This window comes from Diorhabda sublineata, chromosome 10 (genome assembly GCF_026230105.1).
Source record: "Diorhabda sublineata isolate icDioSubl1.1 chromosome 10, icDioSubl1.1, whole genome shotgun sequence".
Taxonomy (NCBI): Eukaryota; Metazoa; Arthropoda; class Insecta; order Coleoptera; family Chrysomelidae; genus Diorhabda; species Diorhabda sublineata.
Window position 1 is genome coordinate 6,048,989 of NC_079483.1, and position 27,590 is coordinate 6,076,578.

A 27,590-nucleotide genomic window follows, 5' to 3' on the forward strand; every position below is an offset into this window, starting at 1 on the left:
TAGTGTAAGAGTTCGAAACTTTTTATTGAGTAACCCTTTTTTTTGAAATTTTATCCCTTTTCGATTACTGAAATACTCAAATGAAACGAAAGCTTTTATAAAAATAATAATTTAATTACAATACAATTCTTACATAAGTCTTTTTGTATTAAAAATGAAATGTACCACCTACATGCCACGTAGGTTTTGCTTTATTTGGTCCATGTACTACTTTGCCCCATCCAGCTTCGAATTCGTGGTTTTCTCCTTTTCTTTTCACTTCGACTCCAGCGTTCACGTTGCCGTTTTCGTCGCGATTGGCACCTGGATGCACTTCCCACGGTTGATCGGGAGATCTTTTGAATCTAAAAGTACCACCTACATGCCACGTAGGCTTTGCTTTATTTGGTCCATGCACTACTTTGCCCCATCCAGCTTCGAATTCGTGGTTTTCTCCTTTTCTTTTCACTTCGACTCCAGCGTTCACGTTGCCGTTTTCGTCGCGATTGGCACCTGGATGCACTTCCCACGGTTGATCGGGAGATCTTTTGAATCTAAAAGTACCACCTACATGCCACGTAGGCTTTGCTTTATTTGGTCCATGCACTACTTTGCCCCATCCAGCTTCGAATTCGTGGTTTTCTCCTTTTCTTTTCACTTCGACTCCAGCGTTCACGTTGCCGTTTTCGTCGCGATTGGCACCTGGATGCACTTCCCACGGTTGATCGGGAGATCTTTTGAATCTAAAAGTACCACCTACATGCCACGTAGGCTTTGCTTTATTTGGTCCATGCACTACTTTGCCCCATCCAGCTTCGAATTCGTGGTTTTCTCCTTTTCTTTTCACTTCGACTCCAGCGTTGACGTTGCCGTTTTCGTCGCGATTGGCACCTGGATGCACTTCCCACGGTTGATCGGGAGATCTTTTGAATCTAAAAGTACCACCTACATGCCACGTAGGCTTTGCTTTATTTGGTCCATGCACTACTTTGCCCCATCCAGCTTCGAATTCGTGGTTTTCTCCTTTTCTTTTCACTTCGACTCCAGCGTTCACGTTGCCGTTTTCGTCGCGATTGGCACCTGGATGCACTTCCCACGGTTGATCGGGAGATCTTTTGAATCTAAAAGTACCACCTACATGCCACGTAGGCTTTGCTTTATTTGGTCCATGCACTACTTTGCCCCATCCAGCTTCGAATTCGTGGTTTTCTCCTTTTCTTTTCACTTCGACTCCAGCGTTCACGTTACCGTTTTCGTCGCGATTGGCACCTGGATGCACTTCCCACGGTTGATCGGGAGATCTTTTGAATCTAAAAGTACCACCTACATGCCACGTAGGCTTTGCTTTATTTGGTCCATGCACTACTTTGCCCCATCCAGCTTCGAATTCGTGGTTTTCTCCTTTTCTTTTCACTTCGACTCCAGCGTTGACGTTGCCGTTTTCGTCGCGATTGGCACCTGGATGCACTTCCCACGGTTGATCGGGAGATCTTTTGAATCTAAAAGTACCACCTACATGCCACGTAGGCTTTGCTTTATTTGGTCCATGCACTACTTTGCCCCATCCAGCTTCGAAATCGTGGTTTTCTCCTTTTCTTTTCACTTCGACTCCAGCGTTCACGTTACCGTTTTCGTCGCGATTGGCACCTGGATGCACTTCCCACGGTTGATCGGGAGATCTTTTGAATCTAAAAGTACCACCTACATGCCACGTAGGCTTTGCTTTATTTGGTCCATGCACTACTTTGCCCCATCCAGCTTCGAAATCGTGGTTTTCTCCTTTTCTTTTCACTTCGACTCCAGCGTTCACGTTACCGTTTTCGTCGCGATTGGCACCTGGATGCACTTCCCACGGTTGATCGGGAGATCTTTTGAATCTAAAAGTACCACCTACATGCCACGTAGGCTTTGCTTTATTTGGTCCATGCACTACTTTGCCCCATCCAGCTTCGAAATCGTGGTTTTCTCCTTTTCTTTTCACTTCGACTCCAGCGTTCACGTTGCCGTTTTCGTCGCGATTGGCACCAGGGTGCACTTCCCATGGATTCTTTTGTTCATCAGCTGATATAACTTCTAACAGTAAAAGAACTGATGCCATATACCATATAAACTTCATGATTAATCTGAAAACAATATAAAATATTTTCAAATATTTAAAATATAAGGTATTTTGTGGATATTATTTTCAAAAAATCTTTTCTCGGTTGCACTACAACTCGTAACGGTTTTTAATCCGATAAGGCTGCGCCAACTTGTGACGGAGATATTTCCGGTAAATGAAAAGGTAGTCGGAGTACATAATAAAACTCGTGACGGATTCAATCAGTTGGTAATTAGGTTAGTTTAGGTTAGGTTAAGTTATTTTATCATCATCGCCCAAATATTGTCACTTTTATAAGAATTTTATTAGAGTATGCTGTATACATATATAAAAAATATAAAAGGCATTAATTGCTTAGTAAGAATGAAAACTGAAAGAGCAAGACAAGCAGAATCAATTTTTGAAAGACGAATTTGGTTAAATGAGAATGAAATAACAGAATATGAATTTGTGGGACAGGTCCTTTAAAGATACAAAAATATAATTTTTTTATTGTTTTTTTTTGTGTTTAGAATGTGAATTTTGTATATATTCCATTTTCATATCATTATTAAAATCCCAGATGTAAAATCTTCCGACACGAGTTGTCTAATCTTCATAACAACCACGATCACGAGTTGGTATTTTGTAATAGTTAAAATTTCTTGGAGGGTATTTAAATCACGAGTTGGCGTTTTGCAATCACTTCTAATGAAATAATTTACTAAATAAATTAATAATATTTACCTTCTACTATTCTGCAAATTTCAAAGTATTAGTTTCTGTAACGATTTTAAACTGACTACTATATGAAATGTACAATCTTATATAGTAGAAGATTAACATTCTCGTGTAATTCACAATGTCCATTGGTATGTTTTTCTTAAAACAAAGATTTAAACATAACCAAAAATCCCCTTTTCCGCTGTGTCGTATCTTAGAGATAAGAAGATATAAAACAGAAACTGGATTTTACCATCGAACTTATTTAACTTTCTTCAATTCATTTATTTTGAGATAAACACGTGAATCCCTGTCGTTTGATTACTATTAATTAAATAATGAAAGTTTATTGCTTCATTTGTATATACAGGATGGATCTTTAGTATATTGATTTAGTGAATTATTGACTTAAAAATTAACCGTGTTGATTTAAACTTACTTTATGTGCAATGTATCATTAAAAATAATTTGTGGTAAATATTTAGAAGTGGCGCTGCAATCCAAAATTACTACAAAAGTTTTTACGCGCATATAGGGTTGTTTTTTAGAGCTCCGAAAGTATTAAAGGTGAGGGAGACACCTCGTGTTCCTTCCACCTCTTCTATTATGTCAAATTTTGAACTGGTAGCTCTGTTGATAATTTTTCGGCCTTAAGTATTAAGATTATTGAGGCACCACGTTCGAAAAAATTATTCAGAAACCTTTACCGAAAGACAGTTGCCATAATCTTCTTTAATAACAAGGTTTGTAAATAATTTTTGAACACGTCACGTCTTCAGTTGACGGTTGTCTTATGTAGGACGCTAGAAATGACAAAGTTGCCTCAATTCTCCAAATTTATGATCCTCTATAAACAAATGTGGTACTATTTTCGCACAAGATTTGTCTGAGAATTTCTAACAAACTTCTTGAATTTTCCTCACAATCCTGAAGTATTCTATTGTCAAATTTATAATAAATGACTTAGTTTGTTCAAATTTTGACGAAAATCGAATGGTTCACAATAACAGTGTTGCCTTATAAGTAAAAAGTCTGGTAATTCAAAAAGAAACAAACTTAATTAACCGCGTAATAAGATATGAACTACTATGTGCACATTCTGCTTGTGCACGCAACAACGAAACCTTATCATTAAAAACCTGTGAATCAATTTGAAAAGGAATGAAAAAAAAAATGTTAAGTTGAATCAAACATCTTTATTTCTTTTTATATATAATTTTATAACAATAAATCATTAATTTCGTATTTTACAATCATCTAGGGCGTATATATTTGTTTCTTCCATGGGGTGCAAGTGGACATCGCCCTAGAAACAGCTTCGTATCAACAACAACAATATTAATTTGAATATTATTTTTTCGCGTAGTTTTTAACCAATTTAGTTACACGCACACACACAGTGCCTTATAAGTAAAAAATCTGGTAATTCAAAAAGAAACAAACTTAATTAACCGCGTAATAAAATATGAACTAGTATGTGCACATTCTGCTTGTGCACTTATGGAATAGGTTGACTAAGGTACGATAGAACATTTGGATTAGCCACACCCACAGAAAGGTAAATTACTACCAGACCCCGAATACTCTCTGGACACGGATGCTTCAGTGAATACTTTCACAGGTTCAAACATAAGGATTTCCGGTGCTTCTGTGCATAAAAAGCAAAACGGGGTAATTCGCATTTTTTTATTTTTCTCAAGTTTCAGCTTTTGTATGTTTCAAGAAATGTAAGATCATTCATTTTTCTAACGAAAATAATTTTTAAACTAGGTAACAATAAGAAGTGTATGTCCATTTTATATTTTATTGTGTCTGGAATAAACAATATTTCATCTGGTTCTTTTTATCTGGCCATCACTGATGGTCAAGTCCAATAAGAGCTCAGAGAAACGCGCTGAGTTGATGGTGAGTCAAAAAAAACTTAAGGCAGCTAGCCTTGAGTCAAAAATACCAACCACTCGTCCCTGACCACCATGTCTACGATTTGCCAGAGTTAATTGGAGTGACGAACAATTAGAGATAGAAGAGGACGAATCTACAGAAGACTTGGAGAAGGATTTGCGCAGTGTTGGATATAAAAAAACGCGGCATTTGGAAGAGGTTGCTGGATGGTTTGGGCGGGCATTTCAATGGAGGCAAAAACCGAGTTGGTTTTTGTTTGAAACTGACGGTGGGGCGGAGTGAAATATCTAATTTTTTTATACTCTTACATTATTATGCTGTCCAGAACGTTGACGGTTCCTATTTTTATCCAATCTTCTGTTTTTTCTGTATTGTATTATCTTTCGTACGAACGGTGCCAACAATTTGGCATCTACGTCTTCTGGATTCAAAGGTGTAGTAATGTAACTTACTATTGCCGCTATAAATATAGCAAAAATACTTCCAATAAGGCAATACCATAAATAAGATAATCTGAGGATCATATATTTTTCGCTAAAATTGAAAAAATTAAATAAATACATCGGAAACATAAAAACAATCTAATTTTCCAATAGATTCACAATGATTTACTGATTGGACTCAAAAAAAAAAACGTTTCATATTATAAAAAATACAGTGATAAAGTTCAGTATCAACTTATGTGAGAGAAGAAAATGCTGGCAGTTACTGAAAACTCACATTCAACTGTAAGAAGTTATTACAGGGAACGTGAGCTGAGTTTTTACGGTGTACAAAGAATCCGGAAAGAAACCAAATACGTTCGTACTATATTTACTTGCAACAGGAATTAATTAGTAATGTTGGGCTTTACGAAAAGTTATTCAACTTTTTTTTTCTTTACTTAATTATTGAACAACTAATCCGGACATACATCAACTATTATTATCCGCCATAAAATCTCAAATTTTGTTATAATGTACCAACTCGTGATCGTGGTTGTCATGAGGATTAGACAACTCGTAATCGAAGATGATGCATCTCGGGATTTTAATAATGGAATGAAATCTAACCTAACATAACCTTCATATTATTTCAATTTGACAAAGGATGGAACTTTAACCAATTGCGAATGTGCAATATTATGTATCATTTTCTAGCTTTACAAAGTTGAATTCCAAAGTATTCTGCTGGTATTCTTTTTGTTGTAGAAGATTCCCGTTTAATATTACAGTTGGACGGATTTATTTTCATTTACTTTTATTCTCCAAGTTTTTAATCACAAGGAAATGGCGTCCAAGTTTGTCTGCAACATATGGAAGGCCACATCTGCGTCCTGGTGCGATGAGAGTGTCTATTGTGCAGGTAGGATTTAAAGATTTGGAAAAGGTTGCGCGGGAGGTTTTTCCTGATTTTGTATAGTAGTTCATCGTGCCAGGTGACTCGATGAACTTGTTCTATGAGGGCATGTTGAATCTGAGCCTGCTGGCTTTTAGGATCGGTTCTATTTTATCAATCAGTAGTGTTTCAAGAAGTTTCGACATAATTGATATTAGACTTATTGGTCTGTAAGATGTAGTAGCTTCAAGAGGTCTCCCTGACTTAGGGATCAGTGTAATTTGCGCTACCTTCTACAAAATTGGAAACTAATCCTTTATCAAATATTATCAACCTTTTTTAAGAAACAATAATAATAATAGTTACAGTTAGATTAGAAAATGCGTAGGATACCATAGAAAAAAACGTAGAATTAGTGATAAAAACAAACTTACTCTGTATGTGTTACTTCTGTTATGTTTATCATCGATTTGCTCAAATATTTTGGAATAAAATTGTAATGGCAACCGTCAGTAGAAACGGATTTTTCCGGAAACGTCAGATCTCCTGATGATATCAAACTTTGGGCACTTATACATAACCAAGACATGAATATCAAAGACGATACACCTCCGATCAACGCACCCTTGAGCAAAAAATTACATAAAACATCATATCAATTTGATATTTGTAATAAATCGAATCAACAACTTTTGTTTAAACGTTTGCTAAAGTTTCAATTCTATGATTGTATGTGAATTTTCATAGTACAGTAGAACCTCGATGAAATAAAGACCAAGAAACACGTTAAAGGGATTGAGTTATAAAGGTTTTTCCTTTCTAAGGGCTTAAATTGCAAAATTTTTATTGGTTTATATTTTTAATTACACAGTTTCGATTATGAGATTTGTTTAGAACGTATAAAAAATAGACGAGATAGATTAAATGCAAATGAAACTTTCAAATCGTAGAATATACGAGGTCTGGCTATTAAATAACGAGACTTCGCACTTAGAGGGCGCCTTAGAAGGGTAGGTATCTTGTCTACGCACGTCCCAAAACACGTTTCCGTCACTATTATAGTATTTGTGCAGTAGCTGTTTGAAACGAACGTGTTTTTTTCTTGTACCATGTGTAACGAAATGCAGGAACAACAAATTTCTCAAAAAAAACTCCGACAGAGTGCTATAAAGTATTGCAAGAGGCATATGGAAACAATTCTCTATCTCGTGCGCGTGTTTTTGAGTGTTGTAAGCGCTTTAGTGAAGCCCGAGACAGCACTGAAGATGGCCAGCTCCCAGTTCGCCCTCAACTCCGGAAACAGTGACGAAAATCAACCAAATTGTGCGTGTAGATCGTCGAATAAGTATCCGGACGACTGCTGAGGTTGTAAACGGTAAAGAAACGGTTAGAGGAAGTCTGTACGAAGTTGATTCCAAAAAATCTGACTCTTGACTAAAAGGTCTATTTGGATTTTAGGTTAGAAAGGCTAGAAGATTTGTCCAATTTAGGGAATTTAGCAATTCTTCGTCTTTCACATAGAATACTTTCTCCCGATTTTAGCTCCGTTATATTAGATTTATTCCTGGATTGACAAATTTTTAGAAACCGCGTCATTTTTTTGGTTGTATCAGATCTACCAAACAGGGTTTGTTGCAAAGTTGAGATGGACAATAAGAAGCCATTATCTGAACGGGAACTACAAGAAATTGCAGCGAATTGTTGGAACAGTGACGACGAATTAGATGTCAGCGAGTCTGAAGCATGTCAAATTCGAAAGCAAAATGACTTGGACATTGATGATATTGATATAGGAAACCTACCTCTAGAATTTGAAGATGGGATTATTGTTAATAACAAGCCTTCTGTGCCAATAAAGGGATCCTTTTCCAGGGAATAATATTTCTATTATAGTGTCAGTTACTGCACAGTGCAAGAATGTGGTATGAAATCTAGTTGCGAATGCCTTCGAGGGAGACACAACCCTTTCCAAGTCCATACTGGTTTTGTCTACACCTTATTATTTTTTATTTTAATGATGAACTAATTCAGAAACGATCAAAAATAAATTTCAAACTAACTCATACGATTGTCGAATAGAAAGTAAACGTCGAAAATGACTGAAAATTCCGTAAAAGTTTCTTAACTTCGGGTTGATGTCGATAATTTTTCACATACACTTCGTAATAGATTAATTATTTTTAAGTTAATAGCGCATGTATAAAATGCATTGTACTTTTAATTACCTTGGCGTTTATCCATGGGAATAAGACTCCCATCGTGAATAATCCTAAAGAAGGCCCGTTAGATATAGCACCAATACTCATAGCTAACTGAAAATCATCAATTTTTATCTCAAAAATAACCTTTTACTCGAAAATTGAATACAAGTTTAGAAAGCTTGGATTTTTCTCTATTTTTCGACATAATTGCCATTTAAATCAACGCATTTTTGCACACGGTGTACCATATTCTTTATACCTGAGTCGTAGTTCACCGTCGCGCCGCGAAGATAGTTCAAAGCCTTTTCTTTCAGCGCTTCGTCGATTTGAAATGCGTGTTTCTTTAATTCAAGGAATATATGCTGCTTCCTTACGTTGCCGTTTGTCATCTATCAGCATTTTTAGGATCCACCTTGCACGAACCTAAGCGGTTTCTCAAAATGTTGTGAATGCAGCAGTTACTGACATCAAGGATCATCTCTATACAATTTGCCTACCTAGTTGGTAATGAATTTCCACCGGAAGAACGTTTTTTTGCACACGAATCACAAAGTGAATGAGTGAATGAACGTTGTTTACAGTGGAGCTACACGCTTGTCTCGTCAAATCGCGCATAACAGGATTCCTGTAATCCCTAGCTCCTTGTGAACCTTATTTAACGGACTACCCTCGTATATTCTTATTTTCACCGGCATTTTTAACATTTAGTTAGGTTATTTTCTGGTACAAATATACGTAAAGCTTTTTAAAACATTCTCTATCTGTATCTTCTGATTACTATGGTTTCGGCACTCCTTTCGAGATAAATTACGTTCTGAAACAAATTCCTCAAGACCAACTTCTCTTGGTGATAATATATCATTTTTCTGAGGAAAAAGGCATAAATTTATACGTCAAGAATCATCATTACATTGTAGTTTAGTTCTTAGTAGAGTCCAAAGCTCGTAGTTCTTCTGATAAGCACATCGTACTACCAAATGCCGATATCCTTTCAGAAACCGATCAGACGCTTTGACTTGTGCCTTCTAAGATCACTTAAAATGCGATGATTACTCACGTGTATCTGTACCGTGCTGGCTACTCACAGATAACGTGATTTTCAGTTTTTACATCTCCATGTACTAGCGGAATTTCGCGTCGTCCATATTGTGGTTATGGCGTCGGTTAAAAATCCAATCACCAGTCGAATTTCGTGTCTATATAATTGAAGCAGAAGGCTTCAACTTCTCAAATGCCAGGTGTGTCTTTATATCTCCGCAGAGGGGTCCATTGGTGGATTTGTTAATTCCAATTTATCGAGTAAAGCCCCTTCGTCGTTGCGCGAGTGACCAGGTACCCAAAAGAACCGAACTTTACAGTTCTGGTACAACTTTCTTACCCTCTAGCCCAACCCTGTGTTTCTATAGCGTCCACATTCACCACGTCGAATACGTCGGCTGGAACCGTTTGTTTACCATCAATACATTGCGACATCCGTCCAGTTGGTGAAGTTCTTTTAGGACGTTCTGGTTAATTGTTTCCTCAAGGTTTTGAATTAGACCTTGAGATTCCTATAGGATTTCAAGGAAACAAGCTGGGGCTTAAACTCTGTTCAATCGCAATCTTGTTTTCACTTTCTCCAGCACACGGTGTACTTGAAAAGAGGTTGAACCAGTTATAGAGTTTTCCTGCATCCTAAGTTTTGTATTACATATGGTGACGTCCAATGTTGTACCTTCTTATAAAAAAGGGATCAGTTTTTTGGGTTAATCTTTAACCCTTCTATTCATTCACCAGTTGGGGGACCAGGAACAAAAGAAGCATAAGCCTATGTATACAAGCTTACCTTTCAGGTTAACCATCAAGTCGTCAACGACCAGACACCACAGGGTAGGATTGAATATTCCTCCCTGTAGTTGTAGTCTTTCTATAACGGTATAGAATAAAGTCTTGGGTAGATATAATGAAACATCCTTGTCGAAGTTGATACTTGATAAAAGAAAACAAGATTGAGATGGATATTCATGGAGAACTGGATCTGTAGCAGAGATAGCAATAGAAATAGGGTGATTGTAAGATGAAATAGGAAGATCCTCGATTGGATGAGGTGGAAATTGATTCGGAAAAATCGGGGTGAGGTTTTGAAGATAGACAGAAAAGGAAAAAGCTAGTACAGAAGTTGAAGGTGTGAGAAGATGAGTTTTGATAACTTACAATGTTTCTTAGGAAATTAGAAAATACTTACTTGTAATACAGCCCCTAATTTTTCTACCACAAATACCAACCCAACACACATGGTACCTATAACTAGAACTGTTGTTTTCATGAGAAAGTAAGTTTGTTTTTCCGAAAGTTCCTTTTTAAAAAACGGTTTATAGAAATCTTCCAAGACGACAGCAGCCATGGCATTGAGACCGGTCGATAGAGAACTGAAATTTACAAATTTGAATTGACTAGAAAATAAAAGTGGACCTTTTAATTTCACCTTAAGGCTGCGCTGAATATACCGGCTACGAAAAGGCCTGGAAGACCGGGGATGTCCCCCAAAATTTCCATCACGAGTAAAGGCAATAATTGATCTTTCTCTCTGGCTAGCTACAATTTAGAATAATGAAAATGAGTTACTTGATAAATTTTCAGAAGAATTGAACAAAAAAATCCCTTCTCTGCTACTTGAATATACGCAAGATCTTCAGTGCATTGGTGGAACGACCACATCAGCAGCCTTCGTAAAGAGTGTCACAGGAAGAGAAGAATCTCTCAGCGCGGCTATCAACGGCCCAACTCAGAGGAGTTAATCGCAGAGTACAAAAAAGCGCGTCATGAGCTGAATAAAGCTATCAAAGAGAGCAAAAGAAGATGCTGGAAAGAACTTATATACGAGGTAGACAAAGACGTGTGGGGTAGGCCTTATAAGGTGGTCATGACCCACTTGAAAAAGCAACAAATGCCATCACCTACGTGTCCTCATCTCCTTCAAAAAATCGTCACTACGCTGTTCCCACAGCAAAGAAATTTCGATTACCAGTTGGCTCCAAGTGAACTGGACGACATACCATCTGTCACTGAAGAGGAGCTGATGGAGGCCTGTAACCGTGTAGGAAATAATAAAGCGCCGGGATTGGACGGAATCCCTAATATTGCCTTGAAAACCATCTTAAAGGCAGCACCGACATTGTTCCTAGACGTGTACAACATCTGCCTCAAAGAAGGGACCTTCTCAAAGAAGTGGAAACAGCAAGGACTGGTACTGCTTTCGAAAGGATAAAAGCCGCCGGATGAACCGTCATCTTACCGTCCACTTTGCATGTTAGATACAGCAGGTAAGATTTTAGAGCATATAATTCATCAACGAATAGAAGAAGTAGTCGATCAACTCCTAGCAGAAAACCAGTATGGATTTCTGAAAGGACGATCAACACTGGACGCGATTAATCTGGTTGTTAATATCGCTAAGGAAACGATCGCAGGAAGGCGGCACAAAGAAGTATTGCCTATGCAAGCTCTACGAGAGAAAAGCGTTCCAGAATATCTGTGTAGAATAGTAGCCAGCTACTTTACCGATAGAGTTCTCAAATATGACACGAAGAATGGTCCTAAGGAGTACGATATTACAAGAGGTGTACCTCAGGGCTCTGTTCTAGGCCCACTCCTATGAAATGTCATGTACGACGGACTGTTAAGACTGAAACTACCAAGTAACGTCAAACTGATAGCGTACGCAGATGATGTAGCGGTCGTGATTGTTGCCAAACATCTTGATGAGATAAACCATATATTCGACATCACCTTTGACAAAGTCAACCAATGGATGGACGAAGCACAAGACTGAGGCAGTGCTTATTAGCAGCAGAAAAGCAGTAGAGACCATCAAATTGAAAGTCGGTACACAATAAATCACATCACAACCGTATATCCGATATCTGGGAGTGATACTTGATGCCCAACTCAACTTCAAGCAGCAGGTAGAACAGGTCAGTGCCAAAGCATCGGTAGTAAGAGCTAGTCTCGCAAGACTGATGCCTAACGTCGGCGGCCCAAAGCAGAGCAGAAGACTACTATTATCATCAGTTGTCACATCGGTGCTCACTTATGGAATATCCATTTGGGCAGATGCGCTGGAGCTGCAAGAGTCATGGAGAAAGGCTGGACCAGTATATCGTCTAAATGCTGTAAGAGTAGCCAGCGCCTTCCGCACAATATCGGTGGAAGCAGTCTGTGTCATTTCCGGAACTTTGCCACTCAGAGTTCTAGCTGAGGAAAGAAGGAACCTTTACCAACGAAAGAGGTCAACTACACTAAGTGTCGAGGAACTCAGAGCTGAAGAATGGCAGAACAGCATCACACGATGGCAATCGCAGTGGGATGCCGCAGCAAAAGGAAGATGGACATACCGGCTCATACCAAAGATCGACGTTTGGCTGAATCGGAGTTATGGCGAGGTCAACTATTATCTGACGCAGATGTTGTCAGGACATGCATGCTTTCGGACATATCTTCGCCGCTTCAAGCATGATGATTCACCGGAGTGCCCGTCCTACCCAGGAATCAATGAAGACGCAGAGCACGTTTTCTTTGACTGCCCACGTTTCTATCCACAACGAGATGAGTTGGAGACGATCTTAAAGAAGAGAATCCAACCAGAGACAATAGTAGAAGAAATGCTGTCATCAGAAGCTGTCTGGAACGCTATCAATTCGTTTGTCACGGAAGTCCTAACGGAACTGCGTTCCATTGAAAGAAGAAGAGCGAATGACGTCCACTAGAAAGAAGAAGATATAAAATCTTAGCTACCAGAAGGAAGAGCAGCAGCTAATTCCTCCCTCTGCGATGTAATGCCTAAAGGCGGGTCCGTGGGGAATGAGAAGATAAGAGGTTTAGGGTTTAGTGAGTAGGGGCACTAGCGCCGCAGAGTCGAGTCTCACATATCCAGGCGTACCACCTATGCCTGGAATCCGTAAAAAGGATTCCCCCCTCTTATAAATAAAAAAAAACACACACACAGATGACGCGTAGATGTTTGCCGTGCAGCAGCTAAAGGTCACATACATTTTAAAACAAACTTTGAAACTTCCTCTTTTCATTGGTATGAAAATTGTATATGTAGTATTTGTACTTTAATAAATACGATTAAAAATGGGTCCATCATTTATAATAACCCTGTATTCGATCATAAGACAATCCGCATCATTACGGGCTAAATACCATGGAATTAATATGTTCAAACGTGTCTTAATTAACACGAAAAACAAAAAAAATCATTAATCGTATAATCGTACATGAATAAACTAGAACATCAACACGTGTCGACATAAACAATGACAATTTGAAATCAGTTTCGGCTTGTCAATATCTATTATGGTCAGTTCAGTGTATGTCTGTCGTTAAATATGATTTTTGAACTACTCATAAGTCAATTAAAGACAAGAAACGGTGTGGATGTCAAAAATGGTGTACAAACTTTTTGATTCAAACAAGTTATCGACTATTCCAGTGCCTGATGAAGAACTTAATGTCTTGTATGGATTCTTACAAAGCATAATAATATTTAAATTAATCTTTGAAACCTAACCTTCTCTACAAAATGAAATACAATCACAAGCAGGGGTGGGTTGCTGTTATCGAAAACTCTTCCATGATTTTTTCTTGATGAGGCGGTCGACAATATAAAAGCTGAATTGGATGCTACTCTAGATGAGATTGCTAATGGATAGCAAAGTTTAGACGAGACCGTACGACCTTCAAAAACGAGTATAGCAGTCGTCGACCAAATGTGGTGACGATTCCAAAAATGTTGAAGAAAATCACTGGATAATCGTCGACTGAAAGTGCGCGAGCTAATAGGCATTTCAAAAAGTGTGATACATCGTATATCAACTAAAAATTTGAACATGAGAAAGATGGGTTTCGCGTTTGCTCATAATGGATCAAAAACAGCGTCGTGAAGACGTTTCCATCGAGTGTTTTGCAATTTAAGCCGAATTTTCGCGCCGTTCTATAACCGTTGGTCCATCACTTCACACCCGAAAAAAAAAAACAATCAAAACAATGGACTAAAAAGAAATAAACGGTTCTATCTGCGGGTAAGGTCGTGGAGTCTGTTTTTTAAGATGCGCTCAGAAAAACTTCCATTGAAATTACTGAAAAAGCAAAAACTATCAACGGTGACTATTATTCGAGCTTATTGCAACGTTTGAGTGAAGAAATCAAGCAAAAACTGCAGCTTTTAGCTAAGAAAGAAGTGTTTATGAATTAAAGTTTGAACTGCTACCTCAAGCCTGCTATTAGCTAGATTTAACCCCCTCGGATTATTTTATGTTCCCAGATTCGAAAAAATTCCTCGGTGGTCAAAGATTTTCCTACAATGAAGAGGTTATGTCGACATTTAATGGCTAAAACTTATTGATACGTTTTTTTCCAAAATTTTTGTGTTTTCTTTGTACTTCTTGAATCATCCTCGTATGATAATTAAAAGGAAGTGCAGTAATTGTATTTTTCATAAAACTAGAGACTAGTTTTAAAAAGTTACGACATATTTCAAATCGAGGAATAGAATTTTTCATGTATTAAAACCAATATTACTTATAAGATACCCTTTGTAGTTTAAATTTTCCCTAACGAACACAAACTAAAACTGGTACATTTTCTACTTACCTTCGTTGTTAGAGGATCGCATTTGTAATATGTTGCATAAATAAGCATGCCACAATAAGAACATAGTAAAACAATCGCTGTTAATCCAAAAAAGAACACCCATAATGCTCTATAAAAAATAATTTCGTCTATTAAACTGTTAAAGACATCCAGTTTAACCATTTATGTGAAAACTCAATTTTTTTTTTAATATATAATAACCAAAAACAAACCCTTTTTCAATAAACTAACATCATATATAACAATATTATGAATAATATTTCTCAATTTTAATTTTTGAAATAAAATATTCAAATCTCCCCCATATTTATATCGAAATGTTACTAATGTTTGTTTGAAACTAAGAGACTTAATTGGTGTTGACTCAAACATTAATGTAAACGGCGTAGCTACCGCCATCTATCAAGATATTACCCACTCAGTACGTTTCTGTTTCTAAAATGATCCTAACCTTAAATTGCGTTTTCTATTAAAATGATTTTGTTTATACACAGTATTTGACTATTTATAGTATTTACTTTTTACTTTCTCGTAACGAAGGTAAAGCCAAATATCTCTGCACCATATTTTGATTCACGCCTGCGCTTTGTAAAGTATACGCCCCACCTCCAATCACCAGTGCCCATATGGTGTGTCTAGCCATAGGATCTGGGTCAAAGCTAAAAAATTACATATGGTAATTGTCGCTGATATTTGAGCTTAGAAATAAATTAGAAAATATAATTTTTTATATGAATTTATGTACAGGGTGACGAATGGGAATTTGTCTAAAGTATATGCATCTTTTTCCCCATCTACTTCTCTAATATAAGGTTGGGCACACAGAAAACGCCCTAAGAACTTATTTGTTATTCAATGGTTACAACATGGCGGATTTTAGATGACAGTGCCCTCAATGTTACGTGCCAGAACTAAATTACAACATGGAATGTATTTACCGTATTCTATATTATTAACAAAGTTAATAGGGAATTAATAAACAGAAATATTGCTAAGAATACACGTGAATCAAAGAACATAGAAGTTTGTTGATGAATATACAATGCGATCCAAAAAAAGCTAGATGTACTTCTAGAGATTAAGGAAAATCCTCGAGAGCTTCCCGCCTACAATGATGTAGATAAATCATCTATTTTGAAAGTTTTACCTAAATACCAACCTTATAAAGTTCAGTTGGTTCAGGAAGAAGAATAAAGATGTGGGATTGAATGCAAAAATCCTAATCTTTTACGATATTGTACTTATATAATAATGATTTCAATATGTGACAGCTGAAACGTAAAAGTACCAACTTTAGAAGTAGTACTGCCAAATTCAACAGTTATATAGCATAGAACAAAAAATCCCATTAAATACTTTTCCTGATATTTCGAAGCAAAACGCCCAAGCTGGCATCAATGAATTGATGTAGGTTATTTGATCTATACCAACAAAACAGCTGATCTACGTCAAAATGGTGGCCGTGGGGTAAACAATTGAGTTTCTCGTATGTGTTAGCTAATACGTAGTGAAGTTGGCTGTGAGTGAGAATAGACAGTTGGTATTAGGTTGTATAAATAATAATTTTATTGAAAAGAGTGAAATAATACTAAAAATACCTAAAACAACAAACAGACTCATTTTGTTTTGTTATTTTTTCATTTTATGGTGTTAAGAGGACTCCACATATACTTTTAACAAATGAAATTAAATCTTTTTGAATTTTTTATGTGCAAGTAAACTTTTAAATTGTTGCGTTGACGTATATCAAACACGAGAGAGTACATCTTAAGGTTGCAAGCTGATAATCCAGCGACAGATGAAGAGTAAAAGGATAAAATTAAAGCTTTGAATGAAGTTAATCCTAGATGAAAAAAACTTTAGTCATAATCCAGGAGTTTCCAATATAGCATTATTTAAAAAAAAACCGAAAAAGCCACATTTCCAAGAAGAACTTTCGCATTCCATCAAAAAGCCATTTGGTAATGAAACTGGAAATAATAACGTCTACTATCCAATAAATAACTAATAAATTCTTTCTAGGAGTTTAATTGTTTTTACTAGTTCCAGCTACAGTCAAAAAACCCGATTTGTCTTTGTCAAAACTACATAGTTTTATACTTCAAATGTTTTCTATTGAAATTTGTAAAATCACTTTCCACTAAATTATTTTCACACATGCGATAATTTGATATAGAGCATTGAAATGATTATTTATCTTGACAATTGACAATGACAGTAATGACACATTTTTATTACACGAGCGCTACGATTAGCAACTGATAGAACTAAATTTGCGTTGCTGAAGATGCAACTCGACTTTCTTATTTGGCATATTCTGTGGCATGTACTTTAAAATGGTGTTTGTCTTCGAGTGATTTTTTTCTAGAGGTAAAAACCATACCAAAGCAAATAGAGTTTCTCGAACCAAGTTTGGATGTAAAAGAGTAATCATATCCTAAAGTCGAATATATATTTGATATTAAGTAGTTTATGGTGAACGAGTCATCGGTTTAGGATGTCCCAAGGTTGAAAACGCAGGCAAAGAATGGCCCCCGTTTTCACCCGTGTGATTTCTTCCTATGAGGCTTTCTGGAAGATTATTGTTTGCAGAAAAACTCAAGAGCAAAGATGATTTGAGAGGAGCTATTAGAAAAGGAATTTCTTCATCTACAATTGAACAAATTTCTCATATATTTTAAAGAAGACTTGATTACTGTACAAGTTTAGATGTGGATCATTGATCAATGACTCAAAGTATGTTTTTAATATTGTTTTTCCCGCGCCCATCTCAAATTTATGAGTGATTACTACGAGTTACTTTTTATTTGTCACCCTGTATATCTTTATGTGCTTACTTTGGTCCTTCTATTCTGTCACTTTCCCAATTTCTTCGAAAGACGTTTCCAATACCACCGACGTCGATTGTGCCTTTTATAACTACTAGAAGTATGGCACCGAACATTATAAAAATTTGTATAACATCTGTCCAAACGACACCCTTAAGACCTCCCTTAAAAATTAATAGAAATTATAATGAAATAATGAAAAAATGACAAGAAATATAATTGGAAAACTAAAACAAAAATGGATGTAGGAAAAAAGGGGAAAAAACACGCAATTTAGTGGTTGAAATATCGAAAAAGATAAAAATCAACCACCGAATTATCGACAAATTGCACTCCACGTTATCTAAAATTATAGAAAGATTGATCGAAAAGAGGTTTTTATTATTTCTGTTTAAATATAAAATATTTACTACCCATCAATTTGGGTTTTTAAGTAAAAAATGATGCTAAATAAAAGTTACTCCAACTTAAACAGTCATTACTGCATTGGAACAACTTTTTGTGATTTTTTCAAGGCTTTCGATTGTGTTAATCATAATATTTTTATCAATAAATTGCAGTACTACGATTTTAAGAGAACACCTCTTGCATGGTTTAAGTTATACCTCACCAACAAGTCAGCTTTTAAGGGTTGATACAACGATGTCTGCTTGCAAGCCAATAGAATGTGGAGTGCCCCAAGGCATGTCTTTTTGGAGACATATCTTACACGGCATTTCATAGTACCTAATCACCCTTAAATCATGGTGCTATTCTAATTTTCTTAAGGTTTGTTATAGACTATTCCTTGAATTGCCGCTTTATGTAAAAAATTAAGTTCCTCCCGTTTTACACTGAAATTAGTTTCCAAAAAAATGAACTCAACAATTTATTACGCCCTTATTGACTCGCGTTTCCGATACGCCGTTTCCTTTACGGATACTTGTGATGCGACTCAATTTGAGCGAATCCTCAAACTTCAAAAGGGAGCTGTTAGATATTTACTGGGATTAAACAGCGGGTCTCCCTACTGGAACTTCCTTAAAAAATTAAAAATTCTGTCTCTTCCTTTTTTAATAATCTTTGAATTCGTTTGCCTAATCCTTCACATACCTACTCCACATTGAGAATTAGTTATGGGCTCAATATTTTACAATGCAAAAAGTGTATAATCATTTGCCAATTGAAATCGAATCGATAATAATAATATTGAATGCTTGTCATGCTACATACTGCTTTAATTTTTACTGTGGACTTATTTACTAATTATTACTTATTACTATTACTTATAACTTTATTATTCATTGTTGTTTTATTCTGCATTTGTTTTTTTTTTTCATGTCAATCAATATTTGGATTAAGAAAATATAAAATTTGAGTTTGAACTAAATAATCTAAAATGATATAACTGAAGCTATTGTAAATGAAATGGACAAATTGAATGTGTTAATTTACAAATTATACAGACAGATTTTTGTTATTTTTTTCAAGATCTACATCTATTTTTCTACGTCATATCGACTATTATTACAATTCTATACTGTTTGTAAGATTTACAATAAAAATCCCCAAGTATATAGCTCTGCGCGATACTTTTCTAGGTTATTATTTTGAAAACAACAATATTATGATTGCATGGCAAAATGGCGGCGTTTTGGAAGTGCACAGAACAAGTCGAAAATTGGTCTCTATTACACCATATTATAATTATGTTTATTTTTTTTCAGTTTTTACAAGTATAATAAAGCATTTCTCTTTTTTTGTTCTGTAAACAAACCTAAAGAGAAAAATAAATAACCTTCAAATACACAAATACTATTGTACTGAATTGTCCCGCCTCGCGCATGACGTCACACTGGAATCAGTATGTTCCCTTGGCCGTTAAAACTAGGTTAGAAATCTACGTATTTGCTAGGTTTTTAAGTGGTTTTGGTATTTTATGTAAATGTGTGTGTGGGAAAATAAAAGTTAACAAGCTTCAAATCAGGAGAACCGCGTTATCGTGCATCTAAGTTCTGAACAACTTTTCAAAACGTTGATTGCAGCATTCACGATTACGGTAAATGATTTCATCGTTCTCAAAGAAAGCAATCAACACTGTTTAGACCTTATTCTTTTGAAAATCTCTGCGCCGCTTAGATTTCGGATCAAACTAATACCACCAGGTCTCATTCTTGGTGACGATAATTCGTAGAAATCATGGATCCCGTTGAAATATGATAATGACAAACCATGTGTGCACAAATCAGGAATAGATCTTTCTCTTATCCAAATATTCGCTGTTTATTGTAAGTTAGTATCCATGGCATATAATTTTAACTTTACTCAATAGAGTAAATTACTAACCTAACCTAACCTAACCTAACCTAACTTTCCATACCGAATTTCCAGTTTTTACTCGTGAAAAAATCATTGCTTGTGAATACTTACCATTGAAGTATATATGACGCATATGATACAAACGGCCGGTGTTGTCAGATGTACATTTACACCTGTCACTTGATTAAATGCTAAAGCTGGTACATATATGACTAAAGGTAACCAAGCAACCATTCCAATGGCGAAAAGGACTGATCCGAATAATCTGACATTTTTATCGAATCGCATTTGATGATACTTGAACAGAAATATCATATTCGTATTAAAAAAGATGAAGGAAACTTTGGAAAGAGGTAATGTCAAGGATAGACATTCTTCTTATATTAAATAAGGGTGTGGGGACACTAATACATCTTCATATGGCTATAAATACTCTAAAAAGCGATCCCAACTTTTCTAAACGCTTCTTAACATACTAGTAATTTTTCGCGCGTTAATTCAAAACTTATATTTGAGCCCCACTCGTATGTAAAAACATTTGATATTTATTCAGCGATAATTACCTCGTACGTTGACGTGAGTTGGAGTTGTTGAAAAACTGGTAAATACACAGTTCCAAATACCAAAGTTGTTAGAAGAAATCCAATTATAATGTATGTATATTGTATCCCATATACGTATATTTCTGTGGGAATTCCAAGTAATGATATACCACTAACCCACCTATAATACATTAAATACGTCAACGGATAGTAATGTATCAAGATTGATCGTGTCTAAAAAAGCGCGGTGATTAAATACCTGCGTTTAAAAGAGTCGATCCTAACGCATCACAAAAATCTCCTACCAAAGGATGTTTACACATTAGTATACAAAAATTCATCTCAATTCCGTAAGAATTCGAAGTTAACACGGTGGAATGTCCATGCCGATTCCCTAACCAAGTTCTTCGGAGTTATATCTGGATTATATGGAAGATGTAGCAGAGTTTTAATTTGTCTAGTCACTAAAAGCTGCTGAACTCTTAACGAAGAATGCGCTGGCTGGTTATCGCGTTGAAGAATCCAACATCTGACTGTACACCCGATATCCTAAGGTACATATTTGTGAAATAATTCTCGAAGAGGTCACTAGTCACTGTTTGGCCTTGTGAATTACACTCTGAATATGAAAGAATGAGCAATAATTTGACGAACAGTAATTTTGCAGTTTCTAAATCAACATCCAGCAAGATGTATATATGCATGAAGACTTTCATCATCTACCACCAGCTGACGATCTTCTCTTAACATTAATAGGCATCAGGAGTTGTAAATTAGTTACTGTCCTTCGTGTCGGCAACGTGTCCATGGCTGCCAGGACCTTCGTTATTTAATTGCCACGTCTCCTTCTAGTAAACTTTTTAAAACTCGAGTTTTTCTTCCTCTCTCAGTTATAAGGCTTCCAAATGGGTTCTCAATTTTCAATCTTCACTTTCTGTACCCAGAAACTTTTATTGAAGGCATACCAACAGGCTATTTGTTTCTAGACCTCCGTTTTTGTATATAACTGTAACAGACTTTCTATTGAAGACTTCCAAATGGATTCATCATTTTAAGACTTCAGTTTTTGTACACAAAACTGTATAAGACCTTTTATTGAAGACTTTTAGACGGGTTCATCATTTTTAGACCTCTGTTTGTGTATACAACTGTATCAGATCTTTTACTAAAGGCTTCCGAACAAGCTACTCATTTTTAGACCTTCGTGTCTGTATACAACTGTATCAGACCTTTTATCAAAGGCTTCCAAACGAATTCTTGATTCCTAGAATTCACTTTCTATACACACTATTACACTAGAACTTCGAGACATGTTCATTATTTCTAGACCTCTCTTTCTGTATATAAAACTGTGTTAGATCTCTTATTAAAGGCTACAAAGCAGGTTCATTATTTATAGACCTCTGTTTCTATATACAAAACTTTGTTAGACCTCTTATTGAAGGCTATGAAACGTGTTCATTATTTCTAGACCTCTCTTTCTGTATACAAAACTGTATTAAACCTCTTATTGAAGGCCACGAAACGTGTTCATTATTTCTGGACCTCTCTTTCTGTATACAAAACTGTATTAGACCTCTTAATAAAGGCTATGAAACGTGTTCATTATTTCTAGACCTCTCTTTCTGTATACAAAACTGTATTAGACCTCTTATTAAAGGCCACGAAACGTGTTCATTATTTCTAGACCTCTCTTTCTGTATACAAAACTGTGTTAGACCTCTTATTAAAGGCTACGAAACGTGTTCATTATTTCTAGACCTCTCTTTCTGTATACAACTGTATCAGACCTTTTATCAAAGGCTTCCAAACGAATTCTTGATTCCTAGAATTCACTTTCTATACACACTATTACACTAGAACTTCGAAACGGGTTCATTATTTCTAGACCTCTCTTTCTGTATACAAAACTGTATTAAACCTCTTATTAAAGGCCACGAAACGTGTTCATTATTTCTAGACCTCTCTTTCTGTAAACAAAACTGTGTTAGACCTCTTATTAAAGGCTACGAAACGTGTTCATTATTTCTAGACCTCTCTTTCTGTATACAAAACTGTGTTAGACCTCTTATTAAAGGCTACGAAACGTGTTAATTATTTCTAGACCTCTCTTTCTGTATACAAAACTGTATTAGACCTCTTATTAAAGGCCACGAAACGTGTTCATTATTTCTAGACCTCTCTTTCTGTATACAAAACTGTGTTAGACCTCTTATTAAAGGCTACGAAACGTGTTCATTATTTCTAGACCTCTCTTTCTGTATACAACTGTATCAGACCTTTTATCAAAGGCTTCCAAACGAATTCTTGATTCCTAGAATTCACTTTCTATACACACTATTACACTAGAACTTCGAAACGGGTTCATTATTTCTAGACCTCTCTTTCTGTATACAAAACTGTATTAAACCTCTTATTAAAGGCCACGAAACGTGTTCATTATTTCTAGACCTCTCTTTCTGTATACAACTGTATCAGACCTTTTATCAAAAGCTTCCAAACGAATTCTTGATTCCTAGAATTCACTTTCTATACACACTATTACACTAGAACTTCGAAACGTGTTCATTATTTCTAGACCTCTCTTTCTGTATATAAAACTGTGTTGGACCTCTTATTAAAGGCTACGAAACAGGTTCATTATTTCTAGACCTCTGTTTCTATATACAAAACTTTGTTAGACCTCTTATTGAAGGCTACGAAACGTGTTCATTATTTCTAGACCTCTCTTTCTGTATACAACTGTATCAGACCTTTTATCAAAGGCTTCAAAACGAATTCTTGATTCCTAGAATTCACTTTCTATACACACTATTACACTAGAACTTCGAAACGGGTTCATTATTTCTAGACCTCTCTTTCTGTATACAAAACTGTATTAAACCTCTTATTAAAGGCCACGAAACGTGTTCATTATTTCTAGACCTCTCTTTCTGTAAACAAAACTGTGTTAGACCTCTTATTAAAGGCTACGAAACGTGTTCATTATTTCTAGACCTCTCTTTCTGTATACAAAACTGTGTTAGACCTCTTATTAAAGGCTACGAAACGTGTTAATTATTTCTAGACCTCTCTTTCTGTATACAAAACTGTATTAGACCTCTTATTAAAGGCCACGAAACGTGTTCATTATTTCTAGACCTCTCTTTCTGTATACAAAACTGTGTTAGACCTCTTATTAAAGGCTACGAAACGTGTTCATTATTTCTAGACCTCTCTTTCTGTATACAACTGTATCAGACCTTTTATCAAAGGCTTCCAAACGAATTCTTGATTCCTAGAATTCACTTTCTATACACACTATTACACTAGAACTTCGAAACGGGTTCATTATTTCTAGACCTCTCTTTCTGTATACAAAACTGTATTAAACCTCTTATTAAAGGCCACGAAACGTGTTCATTATTTCTAGACCTCTCTTTCTGTATACAACTGTATCAGACCTTTTATCAAAAGCTTCCAAACGAATTCTTGATTCCTAGAATTCACTTTCTATACACACTATTACACTAGAACTTCGAAACGTGTTCATTATTTCTAGACCTCTCTTTCTGTATATAAAACTGTGTTGGACCTCTTATTAAAGGCTACGAAACAGGTTCATTATTTCTAGACCTCTGTTTCTATATACAAAACTTTGTTAGACCTCTTATTGAAGGCTACGAAACGTGTTCATTATTTCTAGACCTCTCTTTCTGTATACAACTGTATCAGACCTTTTATCAAAGGCTTCAAAACGAATTCTTGATTCCTAGAATTCACTTTCTATACACACTATTACACTAGAACTTCGAAACGGGTTCATTATTTCTAGACCTCTCTTTCTGTATACAAAACTGTATTAAACCTCTTATTAAAGGCCACGAAACGTGTTCATTATTTCTAGACCTCTCTTTCTGTAAACAAAACTGTGTTAGACCTCTTATTAAAGGCTACGAAACGTGTTCATTATTTCTAGACCTCTCTTTCTGTATACAAAACTGTGTTAGACCTCTTATTAAAGGCTACGAAACGTGTTCATTATTTCTAGACCTCTCTTTCTTTATACAAAACTGTGTTAGACCTCTTATTAAAGGCTACGAAACGTGTTCATTATTTCTAGACCTCTCTTTCTGTATACAAAACTGTGTTAGACCTCTTATTAAAGGCTACGAAACGTGTTCATTATTTCTAGACCTCTCTTTCTGTATACAAAACTGTGTTAGACCTCTTATTAAAGGCTACGAAACGTGTTCATTATTTCTAGACCTCTCTTTCTGTATACAAAACTGTGTTAGACCTCTTATTAAAGGCCACGAAACGTGTTCATTATTTCTAGACCTCTCTTTCTGTAAACAAAACTGTGTTAGACCTCTTATTAAAGGCTACGAAACGTGTTCATTATTTCTAGACCTCTCTTTCTGTATACAAAACTGTGTTAGACCTCTTATTAAAGGCTACAAAACGTGTTAATTATTTCTAGACCTCTCTTTCTGTATACAAAACTGTATTAGACCTCTTATTAAAGGCCACGAAACGTGTTCATTATTTCTAGACCTCTCTTTCTGTATACAAAACTGTGTTAGACCTCTTATTAAAGGCTACGAAACGTGTTCATTATTTCTAGACCTCTCTTTCTGTATACAACTGTATCAGACCTTTTATCAAAGGCTTCCAAACGAATTCTTGATTCCTAGAATTCACTTTCTATACACACTATTACACTAGAACTTCGAAACGGGTTCATTATTTCTAGACCTCTCTTTCTGTATACAAAACTGTATTAAACCTCTTATTAAAGGCCACGAAACGTGTTCATTATTTCTAGACCTCTCTTTCTGTATACAACTGTATCAGACCTTTTATCAAAAGCTTCCAAACGAATTCTTGATTCCTAGAATTCACTTTCTATACACACTATTACACTAGAACTTCGAAACGTGTTCATTATTTCTAGACCTCTCTTTCTGTATATAAAACTGTGTTGGACCTCTTATTAAAGGCTACGAAACAGGTTCATTATTTCTAGACCTCTGTTTCTATATACAAAACTTTGTTAGACCTCTTATTGAAGGCTACGAAACGTGTTCATTATTTCTAGACCTCTCTTTCTGTATACAACTGTATCAGACCTTTTATCAAAGGCTTCAAAACGAATTCTTGATTCCTAGAATTCACTTTCTATACACACTATTACACTAGAACTTCGAAACGGGTTCATTATTTCTAGACCTCTCTTTCTGTATACAAAACTGTATTAAACCTCTTATTAAAGGCCACGAAACGTGTTCATTATTTCTAGACCTCTCTTTCTGTAAACAAAACTGTGTTAGACCTCTTATTAAAGGCTACGAAACGTGTTCATTATTTCTAGACCTCTCTTTCTGTATACAAAACTGTGTTAGACCTCTTATTAAAGGCTACGAAACGTGTTCATTATTTCTAGACCTCTCTTTCTTTATACAAAACTGTGTTAGACCTCTTATTAAAGGCTACGAAACGTGTTCATTATTTCTAGACCTCTCTTTCTGTATACAAAACTGTGTTAGACCTCTTATTAAAGGCTACGAAACGTGTTCATTATTTCTAGACCTCTCTTTCTGTATACAAAACTGTGTTAGACCTCTTATTAAAGGCTACGAAACGTGTTCATTATTTCTAGACCTCTCTTTCTGTATACAAAACTGTGTTAGACCTCTTATTAAAGGCTACGAAACGTGTTCATTATTTCTAGACCTCTCTTTCTGTATACAAAACTGTGTTAGACCTCTTATTAAAGGCTACGAAACGTGTTCATTATTTCTAGACCTCTCTTTCTGTATACAAAACTGTGTTAGACCTCTTATTAAAGGCTACGAAACGTGTTCATTATTTCTAGACCTCTCTTTCTGTATACAAAACTGTGTTAGACCTCTTATTAAAGGCTACGAAACGTGTTCATTATTTCTAGACCTCTCTTTTTGTATACAACTGTATCAGACCTTTTATCAAAAGCTTCCAAACGAATTCTTGATTCCTAGAATTCACTTTCTATACACACTATTACACTAGAACTTCGAAACATGTTCATTATTTCTAGACCTCTCTTTCTGTATACAAAACTTGATTTTCAAAGTTCACTTTGCATACAGAAAATAATATTATCGCCTTATTTTTTATAATTAATTACAAACGTGAAAGAAAGTTTGTATATTTGAAAATAAATTTTTAGTAAATCCAGGTAATTTAATAATTATATACATACTCACGTAGCTATTAACGACATAGCAATAGGAAGTATTTTCATATTTCTACCGCCGACTAGATAATCTTGAGAATTTTGATTTTTACCAAATATCCCAAATGATAATCCAACTATCAAACACATACTGAGCATCAATAGAAATATGACGTAATCGACAATTCCGAAACGTTGCATAGCACGACCGACATCGAGTACACCAAGCTTGGAAATCGCTCCGTTTTCCATTTTATCTAAAAAAAATTTTATTACGTTCCAACGAGGACTTTAAAAGGTGTTTCTTTCGCGAAATGTTAGATAGCGCTTCTCGGACTTTAACTAACAATCAGAAAGAAGATGATTTGTACCGATTCACATTTCCTGTCAAAGAGGCAGGAGGCTGGTTCTGCCATCGTGACAGTGCACTTGCACACATAGACATCTCCGTTCGACTGTAGCATACACAGTTTACACCAACATTCACCATTACACTGTCTGACGCGCGTTTCGATAACCAAGTTATCGTCTTCAGAGACAGAAGACGCGGACATCTCCGCTCAATAATTTTTATAATACAATGTTGTCAGTAGTTGTGGCAAAATCGTAAAAATATGAAAATTTTTCTTCTTGGACCTTCCTCGATATATTATAGATTCAATTTAATCAAATGAAGAATTTATTTCGTCTTACCTTTCACCTAAAACTTCTGTATTATTTTCTTCAACTATAACTTGAATTGTGATACAATGAGAACGTCTTAAAAAACTACTGGAATCATGTTTAAACTTTTTCGGACTAAATTGTGTCGAAAATAGTACCTTGCAATAAATTACTTCTTCTGTAATTTATCTAAATATAGCAACAATAGCGAAATGAATTGAGAAAATT

General features: G+C 35.7%; 2 protein-coding genes across 2 annotated transcripts; both read right to left on the bottom strand.

The window, feature by feature from the left end:
- Positions 1-93: 93 nt before the first annotated feature.
- LOC130449452 (uncharacterized) lies at positions 94-2,912 on the bottom strand. Its single transcript, XM_056787267.1, has 2 exons — positions 2,807-2,912; positions 94-2,102 (listed from the first exon to the last, which is right to left on the bottom strand). Exon 2 carries the CDS (start codon positions 2,093-2,095, stop codon positions 149-151), a length of 1,947 nt encoding a protein of 648 aa, XP_056643245.1. The 5' UTR covers positions 2,096-2,102; positions 2,807-2,912; the 3' UTR covers positions 94-148.
- Positions 2,913-3,958: 1,046 nt separating this feature from the next.
- LOC130449626 (sodium-coupled monocarboxylate transporter 1-like) lies at positions 3,959-27,590 on the bottom strand. The gene is made up of 13 exons (XM_056787571.1): positions 27,393-27,590; positions 26,731-26,956; positions 20,525-20,684; positions 20,073-20,258; positions 17,673-17,827; positions 15,354-15,494; positions 14,836-14,944; positions 10,667-10,776; positions 10,427-10,610; positions 8,227-8,313; positions 6,436-6,626; positions 4,993-5,218; positions 3,959-4,088 (listed from the first exon to the last, which is right to left on the bottom strand). Exons 2-13 carry the CDS (start codon positions 26,949-26,951, stop codon positions 4,017-4,019), a joined length of 1,842 nt encoding a protein of 613 aa, XP_056643549.1. The 5' UTR covers positions 26,952-26,956; positions 27,393-27,590; the 3' UTR covers positions 3,959-4,016.